Source organism: Kogia breviceps, chromosome 2, assembly GCF_026419965.1.
Source record: "Kogia breviceps isolate mKogBre1 chromosome 2, mKogBre1 haplotype 1, whole genome shotgun sequence".
Classification (NCBI taxonomy): domain Eukaryota; kingdom Metazoa; phylum Chordata; class Mammalia; order Artiodactyla; family Physeteridae; genus Kogia; species Kogia breviceps.
In genome coordinates this window covers 143,472,455-143,491,487 of record NC_081311.1, presented here as the reverse complement: position 1 = coordinate 143,491,487, position 19,033 = coordinate 143,472,455, and the positions used below count along the sequence as shown (strand labels likewise).

The following is a 19,033-nucleotide window of genomic DNA, read 5'->3' as shown; positions in this document are numbered from 1 at the left end:
GGCGGGATTTACACTTGACTGCTTTCTGCTGGCTAGGAATGAATCTTAAATAGTAGAATTCATATTTCCATAGAAAGAAGTAAAAATACATCAGATGTTGAGCCTTCACTGACTTTCAATAGGAGACCCCTCTTGGCATTCAGTTACGTGTGTTTCAAGTTTTGTGTGCCACTTTTCTAAAGCTGATATTTCTTTACATCAGAATTCCCAAGGGTTTGCACCTTGCTTTTTCTTCCCTATACAATATACCTAATAGTAAAGTCCATAGCAAACTCAACATGTGATTTGATTCAACAAATTTTTTTGCCCCCCAAAATCCCCTTACAATTTGCCTATCTATCATTTCTCCATTAACAATGCTGATTCCTGAAAACGTTTTTTTTAATTATAGGGGCTTCTTAGATTTTCTGATCATATTTTACAAAAATTATATAGAATGAGAGCCATCATATAAGGACTTCATTTGCCCACATAATTTAGTGCCATTCCTAAGCCTGAAATAAAGTCTAAAGGAAATCAAACCATGGACAAATGAGAATTTTTAGAGTTTAACAATGTGATTAATTCCTTGTCGCCAAAACACTGGCACACCACAGAGGCAAAATAAATATCTCAATGTGTAAAAAAGGCAAATAAAAGGATAGTAAAATTTATTTTTATCCATTTTTATAATACTTCTACATAATGTTTTAAGACCAAGTTTATTATATATACTGCTAGAATTTTTCTACACCAATGTGTGCCCAAATAATTGTTATAAAATAGGATCATACTACAGAAACTGTTTGGCAGCCTACTTTCTTTTAACTTTTTACTTTTAATCTACTTTTATTGTGAACATTCACCTATGCCATTAGCTATTATGCCAGACCATATTTAATGGTTGTATATGTTCTTTTCTAAGAAGAGGATTTAGGAAGTATAAATTTTTGTTTGCTTAAAGGTAAGAGCTGTAAAGTTGTGTTTTTTAATCTCTGACTTTTTGTAATAAGATTGTATGTTAGACTAGCATCTATTTTGTAAAAATGTTTTCCCCTGCATTTGATGCCTTAGATATAGTGGAGCTGAGGTGGGAGAATAAAGGTTTCTTGTGAAAGGCCCCTTACTTCTCTTTTAGCCAGAGAAGAGTCATGTTGTGATTTGGACTTGGTTCCATATGCAAACAGAACAAAGTGTATAATATTTTTTATTTGGTTCCTTAAAGGTCTTTTCTAAGACAAATTTTAAACTCTTTAATGAAAGGCAAGTGGTAGTAGTAAATTTGTTTTGCTCTTAGCCAAAATAGGGTATTCGTGACCTATTTACAGCAAGGTGTAGATTTTTACATTTTTACAAAATTACACCAAGGTGTAGATTTATCACAGGTGAAACTTGAGTTATTAATTTAGCCTTAAAAAAGTATGTGTGTGTGTGTGTGTGTGTGTGTGTGTTACATCGTTAAATAATGTAGAAGAGAACTATTGCACACTACTTGTATTTTTTTTGGATAAAAACATTCTACAAGTAGAACTCTCCTAAAACAACATGAAGGAGACTTCCTTGGATTTCAACTAAAATAAAATACTGATTCTGAGCTGAATGTGCATATGTGGTGGTTTGTTTAGGAAGTCATTATGAATTTAAAATGCATTCAGATAAAAAGCTCTGATTACAAATTATTGTACTTACTGTTTTATAGATGAACATTGTGTGAGTCGCTGTAACTCCCAGAGCTGCATATTAGCCCAGGAAGAGGAGCAGTATCTACAGAGTGGAGACCAGCAACTGACTCGACATGTGTTTTTGTGTTTACTTCTCATTATTGGCCTGTTTGCTGTAAATGTTTCTTCTGATTTTGTTTTGGGGCCATTTCTTTAAATGTTTGGCAAAGGTTTTTTTCAGGCATCTGGAGAAACTTAGTTGCTCCTTCACAGGGGGGTGGCAGTTCAACCATCTGAATCCTAATCTTGAGCTAAATGTTTTGGGGCGGGGGGGAAGAATGAATAATTCACATTACTCTGTTGCCTAAGTGCTTCAATGGCTTATTTTGCTTAGAATACTTACTCATCCTATGCCTTGAACCTAGAATTTGGGGTAAAACCAGGCATCTCCATGATGTGTAAAGGACCACTTACTCCTAACATATTCCTTGACTGACTTCTGTGGATAAATGACTACAAGGTCTCTCAGAAGATAGTCCTCAGATAAATAAACTTTTAGAAATAATTTTACATTATGAAAATAACATAACCACTTCATACAATGGATACTTACAAAATAGAGAAAAGAGGAAAATATCCATCATACTACTGCCTTCTCTTTTTTAATACATTTTTCATGGTTCTAATAATACATTCAGATTTATGTCCTGCTTTGTGACTTATATCAAGCATTTTCATGTTGCTGCAAAGTGTTCATAACTGTTACTTTAAATGGCTCCTCAATAAACCATAGAGGAGATGCATTATAATTCACTCAGCCACTTCCTTATGGATCTATGGATGGTTCTTAGTTTTTCAGAATGCTCTAATAAACATCTCCATGAAATATATTTCCTTATGATAGATTCTCAAAGTTGGGAAACCTGGATCAAAGAGTATAAATATTTTTATGCCTTTGGATGCATTCTACTAAGTTGTTTTCCAAAGAAGTAGTATAGGTTTCTAAAGTACTCTCACCAACATTGAATATTATAAATTTTTTATTTGATAATTTTATAAGTGAAATATAGCACTTCATTTTTTAAATGCATTTCTTTGATTACTAAAGGGGTTTTTTTTGGTTTTTTTGTGGGTTTTTTTGCGGCATGCGGGCCTCTCATTGCTGTGGCCTCCCCCGTCGCGGAACACAGGCTCCGGACGCTCAGGCTCAGCGGCCATGGCTCACGGGCCCAGCCGCTCCGCGGCATGTGGGGTCCTCCCGGACCGGGGCACGAACCTGCGTCCCCTGCATCGGCAGGCGGACCCTCAACCACTGCGCCACCAGGGAAACCTGTAGGGTTTTTTTAAAAATTAGTTCTATGTCCTCTTTAGTGAATTACCAGTTATTATATACTTGTTTGTGATAGTTCAAGTGTAACTTGCCTAGCGATGGGAGATGGACCATATAAACCCATGAAGAAACCCCCTTACCCTTTCCAAACTGGGAGGCTCATTACATAGAATCATATCAGCCAGCACCATTTTAACTGCTGTTTAAGAACAAAAATCAAAAAGTAAGAAATGCAGCCAAGAATTGCTGCTCGGTGATGTGATTGTTTTCACTGTGTAAAACTAATTTTAAAATCAGACCTGTCTTCGGCTAGTCGAAGTCCTGATGTATAATGTAAGCTTCTGTATTATGGCTCATGTCTTCTTGCTTCAAATCTGATCAGAATAGATGCTGCTTGAATGACATCTGTCAAGAAGAGAGGTTGAAACCTCTTGTTTGAAAGACAAAGCCTCTATATTCTCTTGGTGTTTTTCCCTTTAGTCCTTTTCTTCCTAATTATTAAGTGGATAAGTTATTGTACTATGTTCTGGATAGAGAGAAATGATTAGCTTGCTTCATTTTAAAGTACTATTTTCTCCTTTACAGAATCTTTCCAGTTGTTTATGGTGGCTATTCAACCAAGAGCCTGGGAGACTATATGTTGAGTTACAGTTTTTCTGTGCTGTGTTTAACTTTGGCCAGGTATTTATTTACTGAGAACTTTGAGGGGTTTTTGTTTTCCTGGATGGTTTGATGGTGGTGTGGGGGGATGGTACGGATGTTGTTGTTTTCTTTTAAATCAGAAGGGTTTGGTTTGTTTGCCAGCTGCTGGTATGCGTGACAGCTGACAGCTGCTGCCTATCTCCTAGTAGAGATGAATTATTATATTGGTTAAAGTCATCAGAATGCACACTGAGTGTTTCAATCAGAAATACCAAATAGTTTTTTGCTTTGGTTTTGAGATAAAGAATGATAATTTAGCAGGGACAAGATGTTCCAAGTTCTTTTTAAACTTTGTTGTGGCCTTAATAAGTTACTTTGGGAAAATGACTTAACTTCTCTGAGCCTTTAGTTTAGCAACTTATTTTAATGTACATCATTTCATTTACATTTTGATGTTTCTTGAACTACAGGTACTTAAATCCTTTAAAAAAAATCATGTGGTATACAAATAAAATTTGACCAGGGATAGTAGATACCATTCCTTGAGAGTTTACTATATGCCAAACATTTTTAAGCATTTTACATTAATTATTTCATTTAAACATCACAAGAATATCTGCAAAGTAGACTTGTCACCCCCAGTTTAAAAATTAGAAATTAAAATTCCATGAAGAACTAATATGATAGGTGCTGTTGTCTTTGTTTATGTCACTATTAAAATGGATATTTAAGGGTAAATGATATTTTAGATATTGGGAAAATATTTTGATGTGAAAACTAAAAATTTTTATTGTCTTCAATCCCATACCTTTTGTTTTTTAAATTAATTAATTAATTAATTTTTATTTTTGGCTGTGTTGGGTCTTTGTTTCTGTGCGAGGGCTTTCTCTAGTTGTGGCAAGCGGGGGGCCACTCTTCATCGCGGTGCACGGGCCTCTCACTATCGCGGCCTCTCGTTGCGGAGCACAGGCTCCAGATGCGCAGGCTCAGTAGTTGTGGCTCACGGGCCTAGTTGCTCCGTGGCATATGGGATCTTCCCAGACCAGGGCTCGAACCCTTGTCCCCTGCATTAGCAGGCAGATTCTCAACCACTGCGCCACCAGGGAAGCCCCCTCTTACTTTTTTTTTTTAAGATTTTTTTTTATGTGCCCCATTTTTTTTTTTTAAGTCTATGTTGAATTTGTTACAATATTGCTTCTGTTCCATGTCTTGGTCCCTTGGCCACAAGGCATGTGGGATCCTAGCTCCCCGACCAGGTATCAAGCCTGCACTCCCTACATTAGCAGGTGAAGTCTTACCCACATCCCTTACTTTTTAATTAGAGAATATTAGTCCCAAGATTAAGTATCAGGTTGAAAAATATACAGTACTTGAAATCACTGGGTTTGCCTGTTAAACCTGAAATAATTGGCCATATGAGTTAGTTAACATTTATCAGTAGACGCTCTTGCAAGTTTTTCCCTAACGTTAATTTCTTGAAATATTTCCAGTTTGCTTTGCCTTTATTATGGGAACAAAAAATGGCTATATTTAGACAGACAAGTGACCTATCAGTTTATTATAGACAGACGTGAGCATCCCAGAGCTACTTGATGCCCACCTCACTCTGTGATACTGTTCAAGATTTGATTTTGTACCCAAGAACTATAAAATACTAGGTTGAAAATCTTAGTCTTACTCAGCATTTGGCATTCAGAAAGCCCACTTCAAGCTGAGCCATCCCAGGACTGGGACTGACAAAGCTTCTCAAACAGAAGCTAATGCCAGGAATGTTGCATTTGAAATATTGTCCCCACAGCTTATGGCTGAAGTGCTTCAAAGGAGGGAGACAGATACAAAACCTGCTCCCATTCCATTTTTCTCTTGGGGAGTTGTGGTAGTAAGATCATTCCCTTTAGGTGGTTTATAATTTGAGGTGAAGACAGATAGGTCCTTCATGTCATTGCATTTTCCATCCCACCCACACCAACCTGCTCTAAAATCCTTACCCCACTGTGCCTGACAGATGGTAGTTCCCAGCCTCCCATCTCCCCAAGGCAGTCCTGATTGTCCTGATACGTGGCTAATATCTGGTGCTAGTTTGCCTCATCACTCCCAAATTCTTCAAACCCTTTCCCTAAATACTAGCCAATTTCATTTCACATAAATTTTTTTCAGTTACTTCATTATAATCAGAACCTATAGCACTTGTTAATTCTATGATTTCTGAAGTTTTAACAGAAAAATAATAAAGAAGTACTTAAGCATAATGGGAGATATTTTATTTTCTTTTCAGAAAGGGGAAAAAAGTCATATAGCCCTTAAATGTTTTCATTTTTCTCCAGTAAGCTAGCTTGCCAATGTGGTTGTTTAGCACTCACTTTTTTCACCCATCATAATTAGTAGGAAAGATGATTGGGAAGAGGCAGCCAAGGACCATACAATCATCCCTCAGTATCCGAGGGGGACTGGTTCCAGGACACCCCTCAGGTACTAAAATCCATGGATGCTCAAGTCCTTCATATAAAATGGCACAGTATTTGCATATGACCTATTCATGTTCTCCTGTATATTTTAAATCATCTCTAGGTTAGTTACATCACCTTAATTGCTATGTAAATAGTTGCCAGTATGTGGCAAATTCAAGTTTTGCTTTTTGGAACTTTCTGGAATTTTTTTCCCAAACATTTTCAATCCATGGTAGGTTAAATCCATGGATGTGGAATCTGTGGATACAGAGGACCGACAGTACCTGCCATCAGGCACTGAACTTTAGAGGTCCTGCTTGTGTGTTCTATTTAAAATGTTGCTCTAATCACTAGAGGTTTACTTCCCTAAGCACTAAATATTTTGGCTTCCATCATTTCTCTGTCTTAAAATTTATTGTAGAACTCATAAAATATAACTTTTTTTTCATCCATAGGGATTTATTTCCTTTGGCATCTTTGGATTGGACAAACATTTAATCATCCTACCTTTCAAAAGAAGGTACTTTTAGTTTTGAAATAAAGCTATAACTGTAAAGGTGATGACAAAGCCATTCTATTAAGATACTTATCTTTTTAAACCTTTAGAAACTACTAGGAAACCACAGAAAGGTTATCTGTTGATTCACATATTTGTTGTAAATAATTGCAGAGAAAATGACAGAAGAGCTGTCATTAATCCAACATTTTAATTTGTATTTTAACAAGAATTGATGGACACTGACTTCTATCTATGCCATTAACTACATAAAGTAAAATGAAACTTGAAAATATATTTAGAAATGGAAATAGTAGGTGATGTGCCCCCAAAGGTCTATATTTGATTGTCTTTCTCATTTGACAACAGGATTTCTCTTTCTGTCAAACTGACAATTTATATAAAACTCAAGTTTTCTACTTTCTAAATTTCAATTTTTAAAAATTAACTTGGTGAAGAGTTTCTTTGAATTCAGATCAGGAATTTCTTTATGAAAAATAATGAAATGAGAACACTTCACCTTGGGGGTGGGAGGAAGTGGTGGAGGTAGAGGGGTGAATCCATACTTCCTCATTTGTTTTCAAAGTCAAAATTAGTAGAAACTAGAAGTGCTAGTGGAATTTATCCTATTGCCTATATAAAAAGTGTCCAGTAAATGGTCCCTGTTCCTTCTTCGCCTTCTCTTTTTTCCATCATCATTAAAATATAGTTGCTAGGGTCACAGTCCTTTCATGAAAGAAGAAAAGCATAATAGGAAAGTCACTGCACTTAGTTATTAGCTTCATAATGTTAATTGGTTAAAAGAGTCAATAGATCTATTGTCTGGGCTGGCAAAACGGAATTGTTTTGTACTCCAGGTCCCACTATTTGTCTCTCTGGTACCGAAATTGGAAAATGATTAAATAATATACTTGATCTCTGTACGTTATTTTTGCATTTTAAAACAGTAGAATGTAGAATGAGAAACTTCATTTTTTGGTAGTTACTGAAATGGGTCCAACATGTCTGGAGGGTTTATAAAATGTTCAAGTCCCCCACCCCAGCCACCAAATGCAGGTTAAATATGTTTCTGCTTCAGAGACTAAGGATGTCTGGGTGTTGTAGATGACAGCTGTGGTGAGTGACAGTTTTGGAACAGCCATGTTAATGAGGTGATAAGCAAGGAGGGGTTTTCTCTCAGGGCTTTTCTTTCCTTAAAAATTGCATCCTTAAATTTTGGTTTTTAGACTTGAATTCCTATGGAACAATAAAGAAACAGAAGAAAATAGAGATTCTTCTGTTCCTGAGGAAATAAAAATGACCTGTCAACAGTTTATCCATTATCACCGTGACCTCTGTATCCAAAATATTGTGAAGGAAAGAAGGTAAGTACAGGTTCTAGATAATTATATTTTAGATGATTAATTTTGGCTTGTAATAAGCTAAGTAATGTGCTTGTCACTAACTTTATTATTGTTATTTTCAATAACACATATACACATAAAAGTTAAAATAGCTATGGGTCAGTTTATAGTTTAAGAAACAGCATATATAAGAGCCATAACACTTTGATCTTTACATTTTTAAATGCCGTATAACTTCTGATTTCCATGTAAAACATGAAAACTTTAGATTGAACCAAAATGTAGCAGAATATGAACATGCACTTCATGTTGGCCATTAGTACCTCTCAAAAACCTTTGAGACACATTGTATTTAGAAGTGATTTTATATTCACCATCTCATAGGGGTATGCTAGTAATATGCTATTTCATATTACTAATGATATTGTTAAGAAAATGAAATGAAATTTCTATCTCTTAATTAATTCTGCTGCTTATTTTTCACCTCAAGTCCTAATCTTCAGTCTGAAACAGCATATTTATTCTTCTAATCCTGTATGGAGTATACAGCAGGAAAAGAATAAACAAATGTTTTAGTGCCAATATTTTTGGTTGTCAACAAAAGAGAAAAAAACAAAACATGATATTAAGAATACTTTTATGTCTATAAATGAAAAATTGAAAATTTATGAAAATTACCATTCAGGATATTTACAAATATTATGCCACTATATTTCATAATAACTGGAGGTATCCTGGTATAGCTCGTGGAAAGGGGACTCACTGGGTGGGGACTAATACTAGAACTCAATTACTGGATCTGCCACTTATTAGCTCTGTGACATTGGGCAAGTTTAAGTCTCCAAACATTAGTTTTCCTCTTCTATAAAATACCTGGCTCTTGGGGTTGTTTGCATTAGATAACAAAATCTATATGATGCACCTAGCCCAGTTTCTGGAAATGGTAAGCTATGAAAACAAATTAGTTTCCCACCCTTAAAGGCCCAAACACAATTATTTCAAAGTACTATCTATGGATAGTTTCAACAATTTAAAATTGCTTTTTAAAATTTAAAAAAAGGAACTCTGTGTTACCTCCACCAGGTCCACTGTGATTGCCAACTGGCATAGCTCTTTGTCATTTGCAGGGCTGTCAGGCTGCCTCTGTCCCAGATGGCAAATGGGCACAGGCTGGTGATGGTACTGCTCTGCATCCTGCATAGTGGTTAATCCTCTGCCACTCTGCACAACTCCATGGGCTGTGGTTGTAGCTGCCTGATCAGTCATCAGGAAGCAAATATGAATCAGTTGGTGTCTGGATTAGAAGGTGCAGGGCTATAAATTTAAAATCAACAAGGAGGAAAAAGGCTCAGACTCCGGGCGTAACATTCAGGCTTTTGTTTAAAGTGATGTTTGTAGTTGCAAAGCATAAATTAAGATATCTTATTACTAAGTAAAATACTGATGTTACAATATTGTGATTTTGTGTACTTGAGAAATTTTTTCATGTATATTAACCTCTTTCTAATTTTTATATGAAACGCTAATGTACATTCATTTGTGGTTAAATGCTTTAAAAATTTTGTCACCTATTTCTCATTTCATCTTGATATTCATCCACTGTTTCCTACTGTCAAGCACTTTAGGTTTTGCAGCTTAACTAATGCTTGTGGACAGATTCATGTTGTCTATTGCATACTTGTATAAAAATGAACAGAATCTACTTAATTTGTTTTTTTACATTTCTTTTTCCCTTGTATTTTTGTTCACACCTGAGGCACCCTCACATTTGCATTAGGAAGACAAATTTTAAATAATTAAGAAGTAGATTTATTATCAAAAATTTTAAAATCTGAGGAATCTGGGATTTCCCTGGCACTCCAGTGATTAAGACTCCGCACTAGGGCTTCCCTGGTGGCACGATGGTTAAGAATCCGCCTGCCAATGCAGGGGACACGGGTTTGAGCCCTGGTCCGGGAAGATACCACATGCCACGGAGCAACTAAGCCCATGCGCCACAACTACTGAGCCTGCACTCTAGAGCCTGCCAGCCACAACTACTGAGCCCACATGCCACAACTACTGAAGCCCACGCACCCTGAGCCCATGCTCCACAACGAGAAGCCCCTGCAATGAGAGGCCCGCGCACCGCAACAGAGTAGCCCCTGCTTGCCGCAACTAGAGAAAGCCTACCTGCAGCAACGAAGACCCAACGCAGTCAAAAATAAATAAGTAAAATAAATTTATTTAAAAAAAAAAAAAAAAAAGACTCCGCACTTCCAGTGCAGGGGGTGTGGGTTTAATCCCTGGTCTGGGAACTAAGATCCCACAAGCCATGCAGCATGGCCAAAAAAAAAAAAAATCTGAGGAATCTTATGGAAATTCCTCAAAAAATTAAAAATAGTACCATATGATCCAGCAATTCCACTCCTGAGTATTGACCCAAAGAAAATAAAAACACTAATTAGAAAAGATATGTGCTCCCCTTTGTTCACTGCAGTATTGTTTACAATAGGCAACATATAGAAGAAACCTAAGTGTCCCTCAGAAGATGAATGGATAAAGAAGATGGGGTATATATATACAATGGGAATATCACCCAGCCACAAAAAAGAACGAAATTCTGCCATCTGCGACAAGATGGATGGACCTAGAGGGCAATATACTAAGTGAAATAAGTCAGACAGAGAAAGACAAACACTGCATGATTTCGCTTATATGTGGAATCAAAAAAAATGAAAAGACCTAACAAAACAGAAACAGAGTCATAGATACAGAGAACAAACAAGTGGTTGCCAGAGGGGAGGAGGTTGGGGGGAAGAAAGAAATAGGTGATGGAGATTAAGAGGTACAGACTTCCAGTTGTAAAATAGATGAATCACAGGGGTGAAATGTACAGTGTGGTGAATATAGTTAACAACTACGAAAACAAATTTTACATTTATAGCAAGACAGATCTCACTTACCCTTTTGCCTGCTTTTTTTTTTTTTTAAATGGTCATTCTTTTTACGTTTTTTTAATTTTTGGCTGCGTTGGGTCTTCGTTGTTGAGTGTGGGTTTTCTCTAGTTGCAGCGAGCAGGGGCTACTCTTCGTTGCAGTGTGCAGGTTTCTCACTGCGGTGGCTTCTCTTGTTGTGGAGCATGGGCTCTAGGCGCACGGGCTTCAGTAGCTGTTGCACGCAGCTTCAGTAGTTGTGGCTCATGAGCACAGGCTCAGTAGTTGTGGCTCATGGGCTTAGTTGCTCTGCGGTATGTGGGATCTTCCCGGACCAGGGCTGGAACCCGTGTCCCCTGCATTGACAGGCAGATTCTTAACCACTGCGCCACCAGGGAAGCCCTGCCTGCTTCTTAATGGAGCAAATTCCTAACATATCAGTAAGATTATCTTGCTCAGGGCATGAAGAAAGGTATTGTGATAAGCAGAAAATAAAAAGTTTGATTTCAGTAATTTAGTAAAATTTGTCACTTCTTAAGAGCTTGCAAAAATATTTTTTAATGCTCCTGAGACAAATTATTTATTTTAACTGAGTATAACTTATAAAATATATAATTGCTATCTACAGAATGCATCTGATCATAAAAGACCATCTACTATAAAAAGAATATTTCTTTGTTGATGCACTTACATTGTCATTTTTTTTGTTTAAGTGTTTCTGTTTTCACAAGCATTATTGGCCTGTTTTGTTTTTCTCTGGTGGGTCTTTCTAGGTTCAGGTAATTTAACAAACCCTTTATATTCAGAATAGTTTCATCCCTGCCACCTTTTAACTGTCATGCTGTCTTTCCCTGTCTCCTATTTTTCCTTGCTTGTCCTCCATCATGCAGTGCTGATACCAGATTTACAGAACATATGGGTGAATCATTCCTTTGACATACAGGTGTGGTGCAAAGACTTCTGCCGGGACCTTCTGTGGCTGTGACCTGGTGAACTGGCTAATTGAAGTTGGCCTTGCCTCCGACCGTGGTGAAGCTGTGATATACGGAGATAAACTGGTGCAAGGGGGAGTCATCCAACATATCACCAACAATTATGAATTTCGGGATGAGTACTTGTTTTACAGATTTCTTCAAAAGAGTCCTGAACAGAGTCCTCCTGCTATTAATGCAAACATTCCCCAACAGGAAGGATACAAAGAAATTGAGCATTCATCCCCATCCCTTAAGACCTAAGTTATAAAGGAGACAAGCCCACATGGAGTCATATTCTAGCCCCAGATCTGTTACTTATTAGTTAGGGGACCTTGGGCAAATCACAACCTCTCTGAGCCTCAGTTGCCTCTTCTGTAAAATTTGACAACACGTTACCACCCCCATGCTAATATTCTGTGATTTCATGTGTATGTAAAACACACAGGAAATTGACTTAGAAAAAAGAAATAAATCAAAATTTAAAGTTCTGATAATGAATATAATAATTACTATAAACTATGCCAATATTTTAAAACATTGCTTCCTGCAGTTGCGTGCTGTAATTTCAAAATCAATATCCAATTTACTATTCTTTCAAATTGCCGAATTTGGCAGGTGTGTTGTTGGGAGGATATGGACCTTAAATTATGACCAGTTTGCACTTATTGATAGCACTTCCTAAAAAAAATTTCATGAGAGGCCTTCTTATTCTATTTTTCCATTCCCTTGAAAAATAGTACTCATTAAAAACTAGAAGCACTTTTTTAAAAAACAAGTGCTTCATTTCCTCTCGCTTTTCTATCCAACATAATAATCTGTGCCATTAGGAGGGAAATAAGAACCTCCATAAATATTATTATCTCTAAAATTCATCAACAGAAGTATAGTCTAACCTTTAGCTTTTGTACTAAAAGTAATAATTTGAGCAGATCCATTTAAATTTATCAGCAAAATTATTGCTGTGTGATAGATCATTTCTGATGTTTGCACAAAGCATCTCTGTGCAGAAGGACACAGATTACCTTATTACCTATTACCTTATTCCCTGCAGTTAAAGAGAAGAAAAAACTATGTAATTCAAGCCAAGATTTTAAAATTCTATGCCTAACATCCTATTTTTACATTTACAATTTAGTTTTTTAAGTGTCCATGTATAAAAATTTATAAATTTGAAAATTATTAAATGTTGCCCTCTCCTTAATTATTAGCTGTTAGTACTGGTTTAACTTATTTAAAACTGTTTCAAATATTTATTTGTCTCATACTTTTAGTGTCTTATATGTAAAAGCCATTTAGAAAATAATTTATAGGGTTAAATCATTGCCCTTTTAATGCAACAAAAATGTAATTTAAAAAAAACCTGCATGGAAGCCTTAGTGTACTTAACAAGTAAATTACACATTAGTGTGTAGTATTAACCTATACCAATTTTAAGTTATAACTAGGGAATGGGTTTTTTCAGCAGAACTGTCTGCTACATAACAAAAAAATATATATGACCACATTATTATAACTCTTAGAATCCTCAGGAGTAAGCATAAAGCCTTATTGCTGTACCAGGAGAATTTTATAGTGACAGCAATAAAGATATTAATTCATATGCATGCAAGAAACTCAAACTCAAGTGGAGAATTTGTTTTGCTTGTGAACAAGTCATACTACACGTTCTGTTATTTGCATGACAGGAATTGGCAACATCTTTTTCCATGGAAGACACTAAAAGAAAACCCTGACTCAGAATGATCTGCAGTTTCAGATAATGAAAGCTTTTAAGAGATGTTTTTAGAATTAAGGATATGCTAATTTTATTAAATAAAAATATTTGTAACTTTTACTCATTCACTGACAAAGCAAGTTTCTCAATAAAATATCTATTTTAACTTGCATTGCTAACGTCTTTTCTTTGAGTAATCTGAATAATGCAGAAGCCATCAGAGAGATTTTCTATAGGTTTTCAATGTTTCCTTAAATGGGTCTCCTGAGATTGTTCTATTCTTCATGACCCTATGGGATCTGTGCACAAGGCCTTGCCCAATTATGCACTCAGTAAACACCTTTTATTCATGAGTCAGTATGACATTACAGTCCTCACATATTTCATAATTTTTAATATGCAGAGTCACAGATGAGAAAATTATCCAATACTGTTTTGATTAAAATCTACCCCTTTTATACCAATCTTCAGCATGGTCAATTGTTCTTTTTCTTTGTTCTCAATGAGTAATTCCATGCCTAACTTGTATTTAAATTTCAGTATTTTTAGAATAAGGTAAACTGTGCTTGGCATTTTAGGAATAACGATTAATGATCAGTAAGCTTCTAAAAGCAAAAAATAATGTAAAACTATTATGTTACATTTGCTATGCAGTAGAATACAGCTCTTAGTTTTTGTCCCATCATACCTCATATCATGTAAAATATTAAATTACTTTAGATCACTAAACTAGGTAGTGAAGTGATGAGTTATGGTTGGAAACAGTTCAGATCAGAAATGTTACCACCATTTTTCAGGAAAAGATGGGATGATAAATTTCTACAGTTGTTATGATAAAAGCCTAAAATCAATTAAAAAGAGAAAGCACTAACCCTGCTGAACCTATTGGAGCAAATTTTACAAATAAGAACTAGATTTCCAAAATTCTAGACTGCATAATTATTTGTAGGGCAAATTTTTTTATTGAAAATTAATATGTAAGTGGATGTTTTCATCAAAGATCAAACTAGCTTTCTCTAAAATACTCAGTTTATTAGATTATTCCCTTGGTTTATTATGTAATGGTAAATAATAAACCACTCATCTAAGGATTGACTAAAACAGCCTTAAATTTCAGCTACTATATTTTTTTCCATAGTTTTAACACCTTTATTAAATCTAATAACTTTCATAGAGCCTGGCACACCTTAGGGAATCATGAGCTTATTAAATATTAGCTAACCTCATTTTATGACCAAATCTCTCTTTTCCTGTTACTCTAATATTTATCAACTGTTATTATTTTTTTAAACATCTTTATTGGAGTGTAATTGCTCTATGATGGTGTGTTAGTTTCTGTTTTATAACAAAGTGAATCAGCTATACATATACATGTATCCCCATATCTCTTCCCTCTTGCATCTCCCTCCCACCCTCCCTATCCCACCCTTCTAAGTGGACACAAAGCACCGAGCTGAATTCCCTATGCTATATAGCTGCTTCCCACTAACTATCTATTTTACATTTGGTAATGTATATATGTCCATGCCACTCTGTCACTTCATCCCAGCTTACCCGTCCCCCTCTCCATGTCCTCAAGTCCATTCTCTATGTCTATGTATTTATTCCTCTCCTGCTCTTAGGTTCTTCAGAACTTTTTTTTTTAAGATTCCATATATATGTGTTAGCATACGGTATTTGTTTTTCTCTTGCTTACTTATTTCCTCTGTATGACAGTCTCTAGGTCCACCCACCTCACTACAAATAACTCAATTTTGTTTCTTTTTATGGCTGAGTAATACTCTATTGTATATATGTGCCACATCTTCTTTATCCATTCTTCTGTCAGTGGACACTTAGGTTGCTTCCATGTCCTGGCTATTGTATATAGAGCTGCGATGAACATAGTGGTACATGACTCTTTGAATTATGGTTTTCTCAGGGTATATGCCCAGTAATGGGATTGCTGGGTCGTATGGTAGTTCTATTTGTAGTTTTTTAAGGAACCTCCATACTGTTCTCCATAGTGGCTGTATCGATTTACATTCCCACCAACAGTGCAAGAGGGTTCCCTTTTCTCCACACCCTCTCCAGCATTTATTATTTGTAGATTTTTTGATGATGGCCATTCTGACCAGTGTGAGGTGATACCTCATTGTAGTTTTGATTTGCATTTCTCTAATGATTAGTGATGTTGAGCATCCTTTCATGTGTTGGTTGGCAATCTGTATATCTTCTTTGGGGAAATGTCTATTTAGGTGTCCTGCCCATTTTTGGATTGGGTTGTTTGTTTTTTTAATATTGAGCTGCATGAGCTGCTTGTAAATTTTGGAGATTAATCCATTGTCAGTTGCTTCATTTGAAAATATTTTCTCCCATTCTGAGGGTTGTCTTTTCATCTTGTTTATGGTTTCCTTTGCTGTGCAAAAGCTTTTAAGTATCATTAGGTCCCATTTGTTTATTTTTGTTTCTATCTCCATTTCTCTAGGAGGTGGGTCAAAAAGGATCTTGCTGTGATTTATGTCATGGAGTGTCCTGCCTATGTTTTCCTCTAAGAGTTTTGTATTGTCTGGCCTTACATTTAGGTCTTGAATCCATTTTGAGTTTATTTTTGTGTATGGTTTTAGGAAGTGTTTGAATTTCATTCTTTTACATATAGCTGTTCAGTTTTCCCAGCACCACTTATTGAAGAGGCTGTCTTTTCTTCATTGTATATTCTTGCTGCCTCTATCAAAGATAAGGTGACCATATGTGTGTGGGTTTATCTCTGGGCTTTCTATCATGCTCCATTGATCTATATTTCTGTTTTTGTGCCAGTACTATACTGTCTTGATTACTGTAGCCTTGTAGTATAGTCTGAAGTCTGGGAGCCTGATTCCTCCAGCACCATTTTTCTTTCTCAAGATTGCTTTGGCTATTCGGGGTCTTTTGTGTTTCCATACAAATTGTGCAATTTTTTGTTCTAGTTCTGTGAAAAATGCCATTGGTAGTTTGATACGGGTTGCATTGAATCTGTAGATTACTTTGGGTAGTAGAGTCATTTTCACAATGTTGATTCAAACAATCCAAGAATATGGTATATCTCTCTATCTGTTTGCATCATCTTTAATTTCTTCCATCAGTGTCTTATAGTCTTCTGCATACAGGTCTTTTGTCTCCTTAGGTAGGTTTATTCCTAGGTATTTTATTCTTTTTGTTGCAATGGCAAATGGGAGTGTTTCCTTAATTTCTCTTTCAGATTTTTCATCATTAGTGTATAAGAATGCAAGAGATTTCTGTGCATTAATTTTGTATCCTGCTACTTTATCAAATTCATTGATTAGCTCTAGTAGTTTTCTGGTAGCATCTTTAGGATTCTCTATGTATAGATCATGTCATCTGCAAACAGTGACAGTTTTACTTCTTTTCTGATTTGGATTCATTGTATTTCTTTTTATTCTCTGATTGCTGTGACTAAAACTTCCAAAACTATGTTGAATAATAGTGGTGAGAGTGGGCAACCTTGTCTTGTTCCTGATCTTAGTGGAAATGGTTTCAGTTTTTCACCATTGAGAATGATGTTGGCTGTGGGTTTGTCATATATGGCCTTTATTATGTTGAGGTAAGTTCCCTCTATGCCTACTTTCTGGAGGGTTTTTATCATAAATTGATGTTGAATTTTGTCAAAAGCTCTTTCTGCATCTGTTGAGATTATCAAATGGTTTTTTTCCTTCAATTTGTTAATATGGTGTATCACATTGATTGATTTGTGTATATTGAAGAATCCTTGCATTCCTGGGATAAACCCCACTTGATTATGGTGTATGATCCTTTTAATGTGCTGTTGGATTCTGTTTGCTAGTTGTTGAGGATTTTTGCATCTATGTTCATCAGTGAGATTGGCCTGTAGTTTTCTTTTTTTGTGACATCTTTGTCTGGTGCTGGTATCAGGGTGATGGTGTCCTCATAGAATGAGTTTGGGAGTGTTCCTCCCTCTGCTATATTTTGGAAGAGTTTGAGGAGGATGGGTGTTAGCTCTTCTCTAAATGTTTGATAGAATTTGCCTGTGAAGCCATCTGGTCCTGGGCTTTTGTTTTTGGAAGATGTTTAATCACAGTTTCAATAGTGTTTGTGATTGGTCTGTTTATATTTTCTGTGTCTTCCTGGTTCAGTCTTGGAAGGTTGTGCTTTTCTAAGAATTTGTCCATTTCTTCCAGGTTGTCCATTTTATTGTCATATGGTTGCTTGTAGTAATCTCTCATGATCCTTTGTATTTCTGCTATGTCAGTTGTTACTTCTTTTTCATTTCTAATTCTATTGAGTCTTCTCCCGTTTTTGCTTGATGAGTCTGGCTAATGGTTTATCAATTTTGTTTATCTTCTGAAAGAACCAGCTTTTAGTTTTATAGATCTTTGATGTTGTTTCCTTCATTTCTTTTTATTTCTGATCTAATCTTTATGATTTCTTTCCTTCTGATAACTTTGGGTTTTTTTGTTCTTCTTTCTCTAATTGCTCTAGGTGTAAGGTTAGGTTGTTTACTTGAGGTGTTTCTTGTTTCTTGAGGTAGGACTGTATTGCTATATACTTCCCTCTTAGAACTGCTTTTACTGCACCCACAGGTTTTGGGTTGTCATGTTTTCATTGTCATTTGTTTCTATGTATTTTTTGATTTCTTCAGTGATCTCTTGGTTATTTTGTACTGTATTGTTTAGCCTGCATGTGTTTATACTTTTTACAGTTTTCCTGTGATTGACATCTCGTCTCAAAGCACTGTGGTTAGAAAAGATGCTTGATATGATTTCAATTTTCTTAAATTTACCAAGGCTTGATTTCTGAGCCAAGATAGGATCTGTCCTGGAGAACGTTCCATGAGCACTTGAAAAGAAAGTGTATTCTGTTGTTTTTGGATGGAATATCCTATAAATATAAGTTAAGTCCATCTTGTTTAATGTATCATTTAAAGCTTGTGTTTCCTTATTTATTTTCATTTTGGATGATCTCTCCATTGGTGAAAGTGGGTTGTTAAAGTCCCCTACTATGATTGTGTTACCATCGATTTCCCCTTTTATGGCTGTTAGCATTTGTCTTAGGTACTGAGGTGCTCCTATGTTGGGTGCATAAATATTTACAATTGTTATATCTTCTTGGATTCATCCTTTGATTATGTAGTGTCCTTCTTTGTCTCTTGTAATAGTCTTTATTTTAAAGTCTACTTTGTCTGATACGAGAATTGCTACTCCAGCTTTCTTTTGATTTCCATTTGCATGGAATATCTTTTTCCATCCCCTCACTTTCAGTGTGTATGTGTCCCTAGGTCTGAAGTGGGTCTCTTGTAGACAGCATATATACGGGTCTTGTTTTTGTAACCATTCAGCCAGTCTATGCTTTTGGTTGGAGCATTTAATCCATTTACATTTAAGGTAATTATTGATATGTATGTGCCTATTACCATTTTCTTAATTGTTTTGGTTTTGTTATTGTAGGTCTTTTCCTTCTCTTGTGTTTCCTGCCTAGAGAAGTTCCTTTAGCATTTGTTGTAAAGCTGGTTGGTGGTGCTGAATTCTCTTAGCTTTT

General features: G+C 35.8%; 1 protein-coding gene across 2 annotated transcripts in view; it reads left to right on the top strand.

Annotated features, from left to right (window-relative positions):
* GPR155 (G protein-coupled receptor 155) overlaps positions 1-13,672 on the top strand; it is a 43,674-nt gene extending 30,002 nt beyond the window's left edge. The window contains exons 12-16 of one of the 2 annotated variants that reach the window (XM_059055508.2): positions 1,679-1,815; positions 3,556-3,651; positions 6,515-6,579; positions 7,782-7,919; positions 11,757-13,672. In XM_059055508.2, the coding sequence (XP_058911491.1) occupies positions 1,679-1,815; positions 3,556-3,651; positions 6,515-6,579; positions 7,782-7,919; positions 11,757-12,048 (728 nt within the window). In that variant the 3' untranslated portion in view covers positions 12,049-13,672. Of the gene's footprint in view, positions 1-1,678; positions 1,816-3,555; positions 3,652-6,514; positions 6,580-7,781; positions 7,920-11,703 lie in introns of both variants that reach the window. The other variant, XM_059055510.2, reaches the window with a different exon arrangement.
* Positions 13,673-19,033: the final 5,361 nt, after the last annotated feature.